Here is a 15,986-nt window from a genome sequence, read left to right on the forward strand (position 1 = left end):
GAGTATTTAAAACATTTATTTGTATCATCACAGAGCACAAGTGAAAGACTGAAATCAGTGGGCAAAAATGGCTGTTACAGTAGCTCATCTAGAAATCCTCATTCATTCACGATAACGTGTTGCATCTGCGACACAAAACAGGATTTCCAATATCAAGTCTCCTTTCAAAAGGCTTACAGCGTTTACAGATAGACCTTCAAAGATAATAAAGTAATATAAAACATATATTTTTAAAAAATCTATTAAACACTATTATTTTCTGTGCAGTATAAATTTTGTGTTTTTTTTTTAGTCTTGTAAAAAGGCCCCATTGTATATTCACAATCCAAATATCAATCCAGTCACTTACTGCAGAGCTGAGCGACAACTGTTAACACTTTTTCAAGTTAACGGGGTAGCCCAGCTAAACATTTCCATGTATGAACATTTGCACCAATCAGAATTTCAATGCCTCACTGTTCTCCAGCAAGCTGGTTTTGTAAATTGAGATGGTCAGAGCTACTTAAATCTTTATCGGTCTCTTTGTAGCGGGTAACATAAAGACAGTTTCAGACAAGTTTCAAACATTAAGGTGTTAGCTGAAAAGATTTAGAGTTGCTGGTTCTCCATCTTGTACCAGGCAAAACATAGCAATACTGCAACCTTTTGGGCTTCTTTTTGCATAACCTTGTGATGTAGTCCTTAAAATTTTAAGTACAGTTTGTACCTCTTTTACACATTATAGCTGTTTGAGTATGGTGAGCAGTCAAAGTGCATACCTTAATATTCTTGAGAAGGACATTGACTTCTTTTTGAGGCTTTTGGGGTAAAATGCCACGATATGTGTTCTTGTAATAATTATGTATTCGTGTGGTGACAGCCCTGCACGGTCCATCATTTACCCACAGGGTTTGCTATGTGAACAAGGCAAGTGTGCAATGCAAAACAGCAGATATACTAAAATAAACGATCTGTGCTAAAACTACATGATGTCTCAGCCCTACAGTCTGTCAGTGGAGAAGAAACCGTCAGCCGGGACACTTTCAGTTAAGATACACAGTTTAAAAAGAGTTGTTGGGATTTCACTTCACAATGACCACTGACGTGTTGTGGATGGATTCCATAACAGCAGCCAGGCGACTGCACAGGTCGTAGGCCTGGGTGACGTGGACTTTGGGTGGGTCTTTAAGCACTACTGTGTCAGCTGAACCGTCCAGAACTCTGGGAAGCAACTCGCCGAGCTTCACCTGCAATGAGTCTGAACACAAAGGAAGAGCAGCAGAAGTGAGCGACTTAGTTTATTGTTGATTTTCTTTATTGCAGTTTTGTTTCAATTTAAGGTTTAAATTTTAATTAGCTAGCAGCATTACTGGTATAGAATTAAATGTGTGTGTGTAATTACAGCAAAATGTTGTCTAAGGGTGCACCTACTGTACCATGAAAGCACTTTTGAGTACGCAAACTTTATACTGTATTGACTCAATATAAGTCTTTATGCCCCTGTCCCACATTCCTTTTAATTTAAATGTATTTCAAACTCTCAGAATAAGGGATCCTCATCTACTGTATACACATAAAATATTTATTCAAGATGCACCAACATGCTGACTTAAAGTAATTTGATTACATGTGAATTTTCCATATAATTTTGTTACATAAGTCATAATGTAAAATTTAGTGGAATCTGGTCAAATGAAATTTACTTTACTGGTATACATCCAGTTTATATCAAGCACATTTTCCTCAATGATGAATTATTTGAAAAAATAAACCTTTGCTTTCATATATTTCAGTTGCATTTAACTGAAAATTAATTATTTGTGTTTATTAAAAGTTAAAAAATAATTGAGTGTATTTTGACATTTTTGATGCAAACCCTACAGCAACCTAAAAGCATCTTAAAAGTCGGTATTGCAGAAAATGCAGAAAAAGCATGGCAGCAAGCCACCTTATATATTTATTTCTTTTTGAGCCGCTGTAATTAAAACTTCTAGCTCATCATATGAGACATCATGTATACAGCTATAAGAATAATAGAGCTGGACAGTACATACTGATGTACAATCTAAACTTACGATCCATGTCTCGGCCCAGGCAGCAGCACCAGTGGCTGCGGATGGCCTCCATTGCATCTCGGTCTTCTTGGGGTAAAGTCGAGTCCCGGTTCATCAGGTGAAGGCAGGGGATGACGGCCTCATCCATGATGGCAATACCCTCTTCTACTTTGGCCTCCTCACCGCTGCAAAATAGCTGCGATGCGCTCTCATTCAGTGCCTGTGTGGTGGATGACAGGACATATGTACAAACCCTGTTCTGAAAATGCTAGGATGCTGTGTAAAGTGTTAAAAAAAAACAGAATACAATGATTTGCACATGTTATCACCCTATATTTTAATCACAAGCACCGGAACCACTGTGTAGCCCTCTCAACTCCTTTTAACAGCAGTCTGTAAACATCTGGGATCTCAGGAAAACAGCTGCTGAACTTTTGGGAATGTTGTCTCATTTTTGTCTAATAGAGGATTCTAGCTGCTCAACAGTCCTGAGCTTCCTTGTTTTATCTTATTCATTTGATTATGCTTATGAAATGTTTTCAGCTGTTTTAAGGTCTGGACTGCAGGGCATGAAGCCATGCTGTTGTAATAGATTCAGCATGCGGTTTAGCATTGTCTTGCTGAAATATTCAAGGTCTTTCCTGAAAAAACTGTCATCTAGATGGGAGCACAAGTTGTTCTAGAACCTGTATATATCTTTAAGCACTAATGGAGTCTTTCCATATGTGTAAGCTGCCAATCCCATAGGCACTAATGCAGGCTTTTTAAACTGAGTGCTGATGATAAGTCAGATAGTCCCTTTCCTCTTTTGTCCAGAGGATGCAGCGTCCATGACCACGGGACAGTTTTCCACTTTTGCTCAGTCCGTTTTAAATGAGCTCTGACCCAGAGAAAACATCAGCCTTTCTGGATCATGTTCATATATGGCTTCCTCTTTGCATGACAGAGCTTTAACCTGCATTTGCAGATAATATGGGGAACTGTGTTCACAGACACCAGTTTCAGGAAGTCTTCCTGAGCTCATGCAGTGATTTCCATAACAGAATCAGGCCTGATTTTATTATAGTGCTACCTGAGGGCCTGAAAATCACAGGCATTCAGATTTTTCCAAATTTTAGAACCTTTTCATGATATTTCACGAGTCATATTTCACGAGTCTTTGCAATTTTACATGGAGGAACATTATTCTGAAATTTTTCCACAATTGGTAGACACATTTTCTTTTTACAGATTGGTGAACCTCTGTCTGCTTTACTTATGAGAGACGCTGCCTGACTAGTTACCCAATCATGTAACTGACCTGTTGCCAGTTAACCTAAGTAGTGAAAATTGTTCCTCCGGCGGTTTCTTTTTAGCACCACTCACACTTCCAGCGTTTTGTTGCCTTGGTTCCAACTTTTTTGAGACATGTTGCTGCCATCAAATTCAAAATGAGGTTGATACTAAACTATTTTAAATGTAGGGCATTTTAAAAGTAAAGGTTCAAGAGACACAATCAAAAGCTGCAAAACAACAATTGAAGAACTGTCGTTTCCAATAAAAAAGAATAAATGAACCTGGGTTTAATAGTCACAAGTCAATATACTTTATAAAATTCAATACACTGGAGAACAAATCTACTCCTGCTCTAATACTGTCCGACTAGATTTTATACGGGCTGTAATGGGAAACTAAACCAAGCGCAGCTTATCAAAACATTTCCTCTCCTAAATATGGCCCTCTTGGCCAGTCAGTCCTTCTATCCACATTTTTGGTACAGAGAAATATATTTTAGAAAATGTCAAGGGGACATGGATCACTCCCAGAGGATGGATTCTAATGATCTGCAAACATCTTATTTTAAGCAAACCAAAACCTCTTATTTTTAGATAATTTTTCTTTATTGATATTTCAGACTTTATAGAGAAGGATCGAGCTCAGCGATCTATCTGCAATTCGACGGAGTGGAAAATAGTCCTACTCACAGTGAGACACTTCCTCCTGTAAACAGCAATGAGAGACTTGTCCACACCACGCTTCTCTCCGTTTCGCAGCAGGGTGCTGTTGGTCTCGTAGGCGTGGGCCAAGTAATTCAGTGCCTCCCGCATCCTGCAGTACAGAAAGGCAGCAACTGCTGTCATATTACACAAAAAATACACTTTTTGTAAGAAAAGAAATGGTTATTTCCCACACAATGTAATCAAAATGTAAGCAAAAAATATTTAGTTTTATGATCTGAAAACATATGAAAAGTATTTAAAATGAGGGTCCCCACGTTTTTAGAAATTGTTTCGTGTTATGTTACTCTAAAGTTATAGTATTCAAGGATACTGATATCTGAACTGTACTATCATTAACTATTCTTTGGTATGTATATCCTGGCTTTAAATAAGTGCATCTTTACTCTGTGTAAAGAATTCACAATTTAATAGGCAGTGTCAAAAGGAGTGAGCACAAACAACCATATATTAATCTGGAAAAATGGGGTCAGACACATGCTGATCGGGTAGGGTTGTGCTGAATATTCGACACCTACTTCCCGTGCTGGTAATGCTCCAGCCCAGTCAACAGATAGACAAAGACCGTCCTGAACAGCCTGTAATCGTCATGCCACTGCTGTGAGAGAGCAAACAGAAATATCACCATCACGTAATTCCCTCTTTTACACTCCTCCTATTTTTTCCACTTGACAGTATTTGAATAAAAACTTCTATTTTGTAAAAAAAAAGAAAAGAAAAAAAGAAGTAAAATCAGACTGTTAGAGGCTGCACAGATATAAAGGAGTAGACAATATCACCAGACCTATCATTTAATCAAAGACAAGTTCGGTGTTAGGTTTATGCTATATTCTTGATATAAGAAACAGTTTATTACTGCAGTCTGTGATTGGTGTCTTCACCATCCCAGCTGTCTTTCCATGCTGGAACATACATAGTTCTCATTCCAGTGTGAACAAATGTCACTGGGTTTACATGCTCCCTACTGGAATGTCAACCACGCAGACCCAAATAAACACAGATTAGGGATTTAATATACTGAACACAAACAAACTTCCCTTATAAAGCTGAGATAACCATGTAATAATATTTTTATAAATGCAAAATACTTAATAAAACTGACATTTGAGAGCAGTGCAGGGTGTCTATTTTTACTTTTGGATTTTTAGCCTTTTATTGCTATTAAAGGCAAGAATGAGGTGATTTGGCCACAAATCTGTTAACAGAGCCACTAATTTTCCACAGATGCACAGCAGTGGAACAAAAATTCAACCCAGTGAAGCTACTTAACAGATGTCTGCCCCTGTTCTGTTTTGGGGGCAAGTCTCAGCTGCTGTTACAGATCACTGCCATATTGCATCATGTACCTAATGACATTTATTCATCAAATATCTGTTGGAAAATTATACTAATTTCTTTATTTGCATATTTATGATGTTTTCCCTGCATAAAAAAATCAAACATTTTATCCGTTCAGCCTAGAGACGGTACCATGTATTCTTCCATGTCCATGTCTTCTGGCTTAATGAGACGAAGTTTGGCCCGGGCTTCCCTCATGATACTGATGGCTCTGTAAGTACCAAAAATGATAAATGAAGTTTAACAGCAAATGCATGGAAAGGAGAAGATACTGTAAAGTTACAGCTCTGAACTCTGGACACTAGATGGCACAATATGCATGCTATATATTCTACTGTATTTTTAGTTACCATTCTGCTTTCAGTAAAAACCTTTCCAGTCACAGTATTACACTCCTATTCCTGTATATACACACATGCTACAACCTTGAAATGCCTTTGTTTTATGTTAGTTCATTTATAAACTTTTTTATTTGGGGTAATCTAGGATAAAATTCATCTGTGTTACAATTTTTTTGGCCACTCAAGGACTGTGTGCACCTCTCATCAAAACTGAGGTTGCGGTCAGTAAACTGCTCAAGCAGCGTCCTCTCAATGACACGCTTGGGTGCCTTGTTCTGGAAGAAGTAGACCAGAGCGTGCTGCAGACGTGCATCCTCCTGTGGTGTGGTCTCCTCTTCGGAGAGCTCATACAAGCGCGAATACTCTTCATGGAAAGCCTGAAAGAACCACGGGAAATTTAAATGTTTTTAATGCTTTATTTAATTAATTGTACACTTTAAGGCCTCAGTGTGACTTATACAAGGACCACACATTTCACAAGTTAAAGTATTTTCTTTGTTGTTTAAAATCTAGGAAATATGGGGATTTCATGACTTTAGTGACAAAGTTAAAATACAGATCTTGCTATTGATGTTAATCTTTTTAAATATGAAACACTGTGCTTCATAGAAGTTCTTTATCAAATACAGAAAGAATACTTCAAGAGGCTTCTCACCCTGCAAAGTGAATCTTGCTTCCCGAGCTTATTGCAAGAGAACCTCCAGTTTAGGATAAAAGGAATTCCTTCAGGGATTAACTTCTAGCTAAAAAGTCCCATAAAATGCGCATTTTTGTTTTTGTGTGGATTTTTAATAAAACTGTCTCGCAGAGAGATAAAAACTGCAATTACAGCACGGGTTGATCTAAGGACAGTTTATGAGTATCTGGGTCTAAAGAACTAAATCAGTCATACAGCTTTTACAGATTTTTTGCAATTTAGAGTTGATGTGTGATTAAAAGAACATCAATATCCCAAACAAAAAATACCTTGATGAGGCCAGCCTCAGGACCCTCCTTATCAAAAATTTGTCTGGCCTTGGCTATGGCTAGAATGACACCCTGCATAGCTGGAGTTAGCATCATCTGGGAAATGACATGACAATGTAGAGAAAAAAGAGAATGATTGTACCATGAAATGACAGATAATTAGTCCAAAGGGTAAACAAAGAAAAAATATATGACATATATGATATATGACTCAAAACCTATTGTATCTCTTTAAATCTCATACATACCATCAACATTTACATTAACCCTACATTTGATCATTTAGCTTATATTTGTGTCCACTGACTAGGAAAGCTATCAGCTGCAGGTATGTATTTATAACTGTTTAAATCACACTCCATTAAGACATTAGGCCTTACCTCTTCATTGTATCCGTCAGCATCCGCCCTCACCATGATCCGGCCCACATTGGGGATCTCCACTTCTGAGACTTCATTCTCAGTCTGTCGTGGTCTGGCTGGAACCTCCTGCTGCTGCTGCTGCTCCTCATTGCTTTGCTCTGCGATAGATTCAGGAGCCTCTCCAGAAGCCTGGGGCTCTTCTTCAGCTTCAGAGACGAGGCCGGCCACCTCCGGGTCATCCTTCTCTACGTGGCTGTCAGATGGTGTCTGATCGCAAAGCTCTACATCAGGGCCAGGGATCTGACAGACAAAGTTTTCAGATAGAACACGTTAGTATATACTCTCTTATATCAGCGTATGCTTTCACAGCTTTTGGGGGTCTTGTCAGCATACCAGTAAGCTCTGGAAGTCTAGTACCTGGCTTGAACAGTGTGTCTCAAAGTGCTAATTTACAGTACTTTGCAATTCTAACAACAAATGTATTCAATGAGAAACATGGTGAGAAATATTGTGATTCAGAATAGTTATCTGCATTCAACAAAAGCGGGTTATCTGGGTCAGCAAAAACAGTTATGTTTATATTATGATCACAACAAAAAGTGCAAAAATTACTTCAAATAACTACTTGTTATCTGTACACTAATCTAAATAGGTCTCTAAATAAGCTCTACATAAGTCCTGAAGGGTCATCACCATGCTAACTGGGGAAATCTGATCGCTGACCCAGATGGACGCACTTTATTTTTGTGGCCTAGAATTTCTGACCCATATTCAACATGGTAGGGTAGGGAATGAAAGGGCGAGGTGTCGTGTACTTGTTCACCTGATTCTGCGGCTCCTTCTCCTCTGAATCAGAGCTCTGGCTGACCCCCGTGGTGTCAGTGACTGTTGGAGTGCTGGTATCACCTGGCTGGCAGCCAGGGCCCTCTGGTGGTGGGGGAGATAAATCTGTTTGCGCTAAGGTCAAAAAAAGAAAGACAGGCTTTGAGTCTACATGTGTCTTTTGAAAAGAAGAAGTGCTAAATATATAATTAGATTACTGGATATATTCTAATCTCATCTGGTATTAGAGACCCCACCTAGAAGGTCTGAGCAATGATACAGTCTATTCGTCCAGCCTGAGGGCAGACTTCTGTCTAGAGTTAAGAAAGCTCTGCAGTAACAAGTGTTCATTACATTTTTGATGGGCTCTTGTTACACAGCCAATAAAACTACATTGGAGGGAGGTGATTTTGTTGGAGAGAAAGTGATAACTGACACCTGCTTAATTGGACAAAGAAGTGCAATCAACTAGTTCAATATTTCATGTAGAATTAGATTTTCTTCTATTGAGAATTGCTTATCCTCGCTAATTATATTTTGGGTCCATACAGTTTTTAAATACAATGCCTACTGCTGTTTTTGGGCTCCTTAGGCTAAAGCTTGAACAGATATATAATACTTTGTGTTTTAATCTGCTTCTTAAGTCTCATCCTGTATATATTGTGCTCCTGAAAGAGGTTCAAGATTTGATTGAACTGGCTTAGTTGCCCTGGTGTGAACATAATTACAATGACTACATGTTTCATATACATCTCCACTTTATCTAGAGTGGTGATAAAATATTTTATGTCATTCTCACTTTTTCAGGCATCACTACAGACCTTCTGGCTCTTTTCTGAGATCAGGTTCTGGCTCTTTCTCTGCTTCTTGGTCTGGCTGTGGCTCTGGAGCAACTCCTTCATCCACCTCTTCAGTAGAGGATCCTGACTGTGGTGCTGGCTCAACAGGTGACTGCTGTATGTTATCCAGACTGGGACTTGTGGGCTCTGCAGAGGCGGTGGACTCTTCCTGCGGGGTTGCCGTCTGGCAGAACTGCTCCTCCCATTCGCTGAGCTCCTGCTGGAACCAGCGGTTATCTTCGTGGACATAGCGCCTGAGGATGGGTGGCAGAGAGTCCATGCCATGGAGCACCTGGCCCGTCTCATCATCTGTGTCTTCTGGGTAGGATGTAAGACATTTTTAGTTAGGAAATTAACTGTCATTTATTATCATTTTAATGCCTTTCAAGTAATGCCATTTGAATTCATGCATATTAATATCCATTGTACAAATAGATATTTCAATATGCTACTATACTTAAAATGTTTGCATAGAAAAATGTTTATGCGTTTCTAGTTTCTAGTATCTAGTATCTAGCCACTACTTAAACTGGGTGAACTCCATATAATTTATACATAAATTGTTTTCATTTCAGTTTCCTTTATCTTTACTGAATCTCACAACATAAGTCCAAGTTACAGGAAAAAACACATATTTTTTGATCCTTAACGTTGCTTAGCACTTACATAAGTACATACATAAGTGATGCTGTCTATCTAGTGATGTGTCCCCTCATATAAAAGGTCTTGAATATTTTAAAGACCTCAGAGTACCGTATCACCCCGACAGACTCACTCAGCAGTTCACAGACTGCTGGCTTGTGGTTACTACAGTATTTATAGGTAGAATAGTCACTCTTCTGCGGAACCAGCTTCCAGTTTAGTTTCAGGAGACAGACACCCTCTCTACTTTTGAGATTAGGCTCAAAACTTTCCTAAGCTAATAGTTAGGGCTGGATCAGGTGACTTTAAAAAAACATATTTTAGTTACACTACAACAGACCTTTGCTGGGGACTTGCAATGAAGCACAGAGTGTTCTTTCTTCTTTAATAACCGTTCTTTCACTCTCCTTTCACTCTACATGTATTTATGCACACTCACAGCATCTCTTTTGTCCTGTCTTACCCTCCTCTCACCTCTAGCCCCTCTCTAACCCTGGTTCTGCCTGAGGTTTCTTACTGTTAGAAGGGAGTTTTTCCTTCCCACTGTCACTAAGTGCTTGTATCCATCATCTTACAATATAAAGCGCCTTGGGGCGACTATTGTCGTGATTCGAGCTATTTAAAACTGATCTGATTTGAATACTGGAATGAGGAATTCTTGACAAACCATTTTTATAATGATATGCTGAGCATTTTGTTTCATAAATACAGTGTGAATTTTAAATTTACTTGAATTTGGTAAATGAAATGTACTAGTTTGGTATACATTTATAAATCTATAAAATCTCAAATAAATCCTGGCTAATAAACACAGTGATAAATCTTTGTTTTAAAAAATATATATATTTCAGTTGAATTGAGCTGAATGGTACACCTCCGCTTGTCAGCTACAGTATGTTGATGCTTTGGTTTCTGCTCAGGTGTTTGATAGCATTCCTCTCTTGAATATTAAGGTTGGACAAAGGAATCTTTGCACTGGAGAGAGCAGCTGAAACCTCTGAACTGCCTCTTTGCATCAAGTAAATGGAGAACGCTCTGCAAAAATTGCTTTCATTCCTCTCATTTCCTCTTAAAAATAAAATAACTGAAAGGTAGGTGTACCTGTGATGAGCTGAGGTAGCCTGTCGTCAATGTACATTAGGCAGTAGGCACTTGCGTTGGTCATGCCTCCAAAGGAGTCTCGCTCCAGCTCATCCCACGATGACTCAGTGACACTTATGTCATTGTACTTCAGCCAGCGCTGGTTAGCATGGTCATAGATGTAAGCCCAGTAATGACCAGCTGATGCCTGGCCTTCATGGACAAGCACTGCATGGAGTCTGTAGGGGGCCTAAGAGGCACATGAGATATAGAGAAATAACACTGGAATCCAGCTTCCCAACTTAATATCAGCTGTTATCCATGAACTGCAACATTACTTTCAGTTGACCTGTTCTTATTTGTGTCCTGTTGTCCTGTTTACGTTACACTATTTTCTGTTTCTCTGTAGATATCAGTAGAGTTTAATCTAATCTCAGTTCATTCACTTTCTACAGCTGCAAATGTAAAATATGTAATTGAATTGCTAAATTAGGTGAGTGTGCAGGCCTTACCTGGCAGAGACTGTTGTCTGAGTACATGCCCTCGAGTGTCTGAGTGAGCCTGTCAATGCTGGCCTTTAGTTCTGGCAAACAAGCAAAAAATAAACACAGATCCTGAAAGGAAATGATTTTCACAACTGTTGGAACAAAAATAAGTCAATCTGAATAATACTAATTTGCATGCTTGCATAGCTGTCCTACATTTTATAAGATATGTGCCATAATGGGAAAGTTGAGAGAGCCGGGCAAATGTCTATCACCCGTATTCAAAGAAATATGACTCATCTTGACATTTAACATATTCTGATGTATTGTCTGCGCCTGAATGAGTCACAGTCAGCAGAAGAACATTGGCTCTATTTTTGTGCAGGTGCACAGCTCTGTGCCAGTACACTTTTTGTTCTTTACTCACCTGCAGCACTTATATTTAATGAAATGTATTTTATTCCACTGAAGATGGCGAATAAGTGTAGCAGACCTAGTGTCATTGGAAAGCGTGGGGCTCATTGCAATTTCACTGTCAAGGCTACCCACATTAATGCATCATCATCATCTGCTGTATCCAGTTTGGCAGCAATTTTATTGAAGCATATCTTTAAGCACAGTGTTTTTATCACTGGGTGTTCAAGTGAGTTTATATAATGTGGAATATGCCAGACAAGGTAAAAAACCCAAGGAGATTTATGACCCCACTCTACTCTATGCATGTTTGGGTTTTATACTATGCAGCTTGATTGTTTTGGTTTACTCACTCTGAACTTATTAACCCTCAAGCAAGGCACCAAAAGACAAATCGTTTGCAGCTTAACAACTGAAAACATAACACAAAGAAAGCTGAAGGATATTATGATTTCATATGATGCTTACAAAGCATCATATGAAATCATATGATGCTTACAAAGCAATATAAGTAAATCTTTAAGGTAATATCAATGTGGGTATAAAAAGAGAATTATCATTAGCATACCATTTATGTCATTCTCAACTTCAGTCCTCCAACGCTGAAGACAGGTTTTAGCAAAGTGCAGCTCTTCTTCTGTGATGCTGTGGGGGGCTGGGTGTGGTGGGCAGTCAATAGGTTGTCTGCACTGAGTGAAGGGCTTGTATATGGGGGTCCTCTGGCAACTGGAAACACTGGAACCCAGGCTCTCTGATGAAACTGATTCTCCGGGCTCACTAAAGAAGGCAAGAACAACGACACAGCAGTTACAAGCATGTCAGGATGTCCCATTTAAAGAGAGGACTACAGAAGGACTGTGTGGAACAACACTAACTGAGAATAAATTAAATCTATTAAAAGATGATTTCATTTTCGAGATACCACTTGTGGCCTCGGTGAGTATAATGCTGTTGCTCTATACAAGAAGAGTAGAGTTGAAAAAGGTAAACACCTGCTTTCTTTGGCAATGGCTTCACTGAGGGGGGCACTTGGAGGAGTCGGTGACGATGCGGCCTGTCTCGAGTCTTCAGCTGGGGAAACGCTAGTCGGCTTGGTGGTAGCAAACTCCAGCACAAACTGGAGCATGTCAGCTAGAGGGTACTTTGTAGGTCCAGAGCCATAGTTTTTATAACTGTGAGTCAAGAAAGCAGATAATTAGATGGAGATTTAACCTTAAAAAAAAGAAAGAATAAAACAACATTTTCAAGTCACTTACCACTCAAGTTTCTGTTGAAGGACTGCCAGTTGCTCCTTTAGTTTCTTTACTTCTCCTCTCCTCTCATGGGTCTGCTCAATGTTTTTGTGAAGATATCTGTAACCACAAAAACAAGAAGATTCCTACAATTAAAAATGTGGCAAAGTTATATTTAAATATTTACACCATACACACATCATAAAATACCAATGGAATAAAGTTGGATGACCATTTTGGTGGAAATTACCGCGGCCTAAGTTATCAACAAGCCTAGTCTGGAACCATCCCCCTCTGTTTTAAACTCACCTGTCCATATAAATGATTTGAGGAAACTCCAGTTTCTTATGTATCTTCTCAGGGCGCCCAAGCTGGGTGTTGAATTCAAATCTCGAAAGTTCAAATGTCAAGACTGGTGGTAGCTTTTTGAACCATCTCTGAAAACATGAATAAATAAAGAGTTTCTTAGCAGATCATTAAATTTCACAAACTCTAGCCGAGCGTGCTGCACAAAGAGAGATTCAATTTTAAGTTTATCAAATTCTTCACCTCACGTCCAGATGTGACATGATGCTCTGAATGAACCGACTCAATCTCCTTCTCTACCATAGCACCTTCTAAGCATTCATCAAGATTGTTGAAGCCATTGACTTGCAGGGGGTACTGGCCAAACTGCTCAATATTATATACCATCTTACCTGAGAAAAAAATCACACAGATACCAGGGGATGACTGAAAATCATAGACAACACCAATAAAAAAAACTAACTCATACCCTCGTGTCTTCTTTCTGTCACAAAGGTACCATAGAAGAGCTGGACCATGGGGTTATGTTGTTTATCTTCTGCATTTCTAAAAGTAAAACATGGCATTATTTTAAATTAATTTAGCAAGCAGTAGTGCACTAAAGATGACAATGACCAAACACGCTGGGTGCCATCAGCTTAAAACTTACTTTCCACTGGCAGCCAGCTGAAATGCATCCTCGAGCCAGTCAAGCAGTTTGTGGGAAAACTCACTGACATCCTAAAAGGGACACATTTCAAAAAGGGCAATTTACTTGTCTGAGTCATTTATTTAATTGTCTTTCTGTTATGTGCTTTTTCTGTACTCTGTCTCTGATGTATAAAGACCTAATGAAGGGCTGTCTAAGAACTAAAGGGGCTGCTGAGCATTAGTATGTGCTGAATCTACATAAACATATAAGCAACAAATGGGAAGGTTAAATATTATTACATTTACACGACAATCTTCACTGAAAGTTAGATAAAGAAAAAGTCTTTTAGCTCTTAATTAAAATCTTAATAAAAGATCAACTTGTTTCAGTATCATCTCATGGTCTTCCCCAGTGAATGGAGCTTGTCTAAGTGTATGACCACCTGTTGTATGACCACTGTGAAGTCTTAAACCAAGACTAAATGATGACCAGGTGTGCATAGCACTACCTCTGGCATGCTGAACACTTGAACTCAGTCAGCCACATTAGCTAAATCTTCAGCTGATTCCCTTCTGTGAATTTTACTGGGGAATAAAAGAGTCTCAAATTGGCATCCTATTTAAACAGTTTCAGCCTGCTTATAATCTCACCGTCCGCTTCATTAGGTACACCTTGCCAGTGCTGGAATGAACCTTATAGTGCCCTCATAACTGCCTTAATTATTATGGCATAGATTCAACAAGGTGGAAATGACATGAAGTTGCTGCACATTTGTAGACTGTACAACCGTGACGAGCATCTCCTGTTTAGTCACATCACAAAGGTGCTCTATTGGATTGATATCTGGTGAATGTGGAGCCCAAATGAGTACAGTGAACTCATTGTCATGTCACAAAACGAGTCTGAGATGATCTGAGCTTTATGGCATGGTGCGTTATTCTGCTGGAAAACGCTATTAGATGATGGGTACACTGTGGTCTAAGGGGATCGGCATGGTTGGCAACATGTGATAGGCTGAGGCATTTAAACAATGCTCAGTTGGTACTATGAGCCCAAATGTGCCAAGAAAATATCCACCACACCATTACAACACCACCACTGACCAGAACCATTGAGTCGAGGCAGGGTGGATCTGTGCTTTCATGTTGTTTACACCAAATTTTGACCCCATTATCCAAATGTTGCAGCAGAAATCAAGAGTCAGCAGACCAGGCAACATCTTCTATTGTCCAATTTTGGTGAGTGCATAAAAACTGTGGCCTCAGTTTCCTGTTCTTAGCTGACAGAGGTCACACCTGGTGTTAGCATATTGTGCATTCAGAGATGCTCTCCTGCATATATTGGTTGTAACTCGGTATGACGTTATTTGAGTTTTGCCTTCCTATCAGCTTGAAACAGTCCTCCTGAATTCACCCAGAGATCAGCCCCTTTCTTTAATGCCTGCTCTTTTCACTTAAGCAGTCTTGTTGCTGCTCTCCCTGTAGACTTTGCAAACATGCAGGTAGAAGGACTGGAAGGTCCCAGCCAAAAATTCATAATTATTACAGATGAAGTAATAAACCTCTTTTAACTAAAGTGGCCCTGACAGAACTGGGCTAAGAGCAGGTCAGGGCAAACACGGACTGCATGTAAATTTAATGGATTCAGTGCAAAACCCAGATAATGATGCCTGCCGTCTGCTGATCCTATTACAATGGACACTAAAAAAAAAAGGTTTGTGGGCAGACTTGCTCTGGAAAATTATGGCTGGTTTCTGTCATGGTGGTTTAGAAGAGTTAAAACATTATAAATCCTTCAAAGACACAAATAAAATATTCAGCTGGAAAATAGATAAAATGAGTCTGAGAAGGACAGCAGCAGAAAAATAGAGAGACTGCTGACCATTAAAGCCTACATGTCCCTCTAGTTAATGAGAAACAATGAGGCAGTGGCTACAAATTTCAGAGAAACCAGAAGTCTGAAGTGCCCTGCAGAAAAGGTGCTGACAGATGTGCTCTGGTTATTGTATCTGAGAGAGGAACACCTCAGCTTTATCAGCAAGTCAGAGAGTATTAAAAGCAGGTGCGGAGTTAGGTTGGTTCCTTAAAAAGACAAATACTGTACATATCTTGTACCTGTTGGGCCTCATTGGTCCTGAAGGCGTCACGCAATAACTCCACTGCAGCAGAAGGATCCACAAACCTGCGGGTAGAGCCCACCATGAGGGCAAACAGGCAGCGCAGCTCCTGCATGAAGGCTATGTTCCTCTTGTCCTGTTAACGTAAACTCATCAACTTCATCACCCTTATATCACAGCGGCAAAGTAAGAAGAGTTATGTGTTATCCTGTTCTGTATATACTCGTGACAGTAGCTTACTTACTGAATGGCTTTTACACTTCTCCAGTATTTTCTCAGACAGATGGTAGTTGAGAACCAGTCTCCTGAACACAGGCAGGTGGAAGAGTGACTGTAACAAGACAGCATAACAAGGCACATAAATCCAGCCATCCACTGAAGG

At 39.4% G+C, this 15,986-nt stretch overlaps 1 protein-coding gene and 1 long non-coding RNA gene across 4 annotated transcripts in view; one reads left to right on the forward strand and one right to left on the reverse strand.

Annotated features, from left to right (window-relative positions):
- usp28 (ubiquitin specific peptidase 28) overlaps nucleotides 1-15,986 on the reverse strand; it is a 25,525-nt gene continuing 9,539 nt past the window's right edge. For 2 of the 3 annotated variants that reach the window (XM_084940828.1, XM_084940829.1), the window contains exons 6-26: nucleotides 15,849-15,935; nucleotides 15,603-15,740; nucleotides 13,507-13,577; nucleotides 13,327-13,403; nucleotides 13,101-13,249; nucleotides 12,861-12,988; nucleotides 12,576-12,671; nucleotides 12,312-12,491; nucleotides 11,888-12,096; nucleotides 10,933-11,003; nucleotides 10,442-10,670; nucleotides 8,681-9,016; nucleotides 7,861-7,994; nucleotides 7,056-7,337; nucleotides 6,676-6,771; nucleotides 5,908-6,086; nucleotides 5,501-5,579; nucleotides 4,549-4,628; nucleotides 3,998-4,121; nucleotides 2,055-2,253; nucleotides 1-1,237 (exon numbers count right to left, since the gene is read on the reverse strand). In XM_084940828.1, the coding sequence (XP_084796954.1) occupies nucleotides 1,062-1,237; nucleotides 2,055-2,253; nucleotides 3,998-4,121; nucleotides 4,549-4,628; nucleotides 5,501-5,579; nucleotides 5,908-6,086; nucleotides 6,676-6,771; nucleotides 7,056-7,337; nucleotides 7,861-7,994; nucleotides 8,681-9,016; nucleotides 10,442-10,670; nucleotides 10,933-11,003; nucleotides 11,888-12,096; nucleotides 12,312-12,491; nucleotides 12,576-12,671; nucleotides 12,861-12,988; nucleotides 13,101-13,249; nucleotides 13,327-13,403; nucleotides 13,507-13,577; nucleotides 15,603-15,740; nucleotides 15,849-15,935 (3,120 nt within the window). In that variant the 3' untranslated portion in view covers nucleotides 1-1,061. The remainder of the gene's footprint in view (nucleotides 1,238-2,054; nucleotides 2,254-3,997; nucleotides 4,122-4,548; nucleotides 4,629-5,500; nucleotides 5,580-5,907; nucleotides 6,087-6,675; nucleotides 6,772-7,055; nucleotides 7,338-7,860; nucleotides 7,995-8,680; nucleotides 9,017-10,441; nucleotides 10,671-10,932; nucleotides 11,004-11,887; nucleotides 12,097-12,311; nucleotides 12,492-12,575; nucleotides 12,672-12,860; nucleotides 12,989-13,100; nucleotides 13,250-13,326; nucleotides 13,404-13,506; nucleotides 13,578-15,602; nucleotides 15,741-15,848; nucleotides 15,936-15,986) is intronic. The other variant, XM_084940830.1, reaches the window with a different exon arrangement.
- Nucleotides 4,100-8,758, forward strand: LOC146379558 (uncharacterized). Its single transcript, XR_014801439.1, has 3 exons — nucleotides 4,100-5,581; nucleotides 7,076-7,366; nucleotides 8,667-8,758. It is a non-coding gene; the product is annotated as an uncharacterized LOC146379558 (long non-coding RNA).

Source organism: Perissodus microlepis, chromosome 10 (genome assembly GCF_051167445.1).
Source record: "Perissodus microlepis isolate ML-2025 ecotype Zambia chromosome 10, ASM5116744v1, whole genome shotgun sequence".
Classification (NCBI taxonomy): domain Eukaryota; kingdom Metazoa; phylum Chordata; class Actinopteri; order Cichliformes; family Cichlidae; genus Perissodus; species Perissodus microlepis.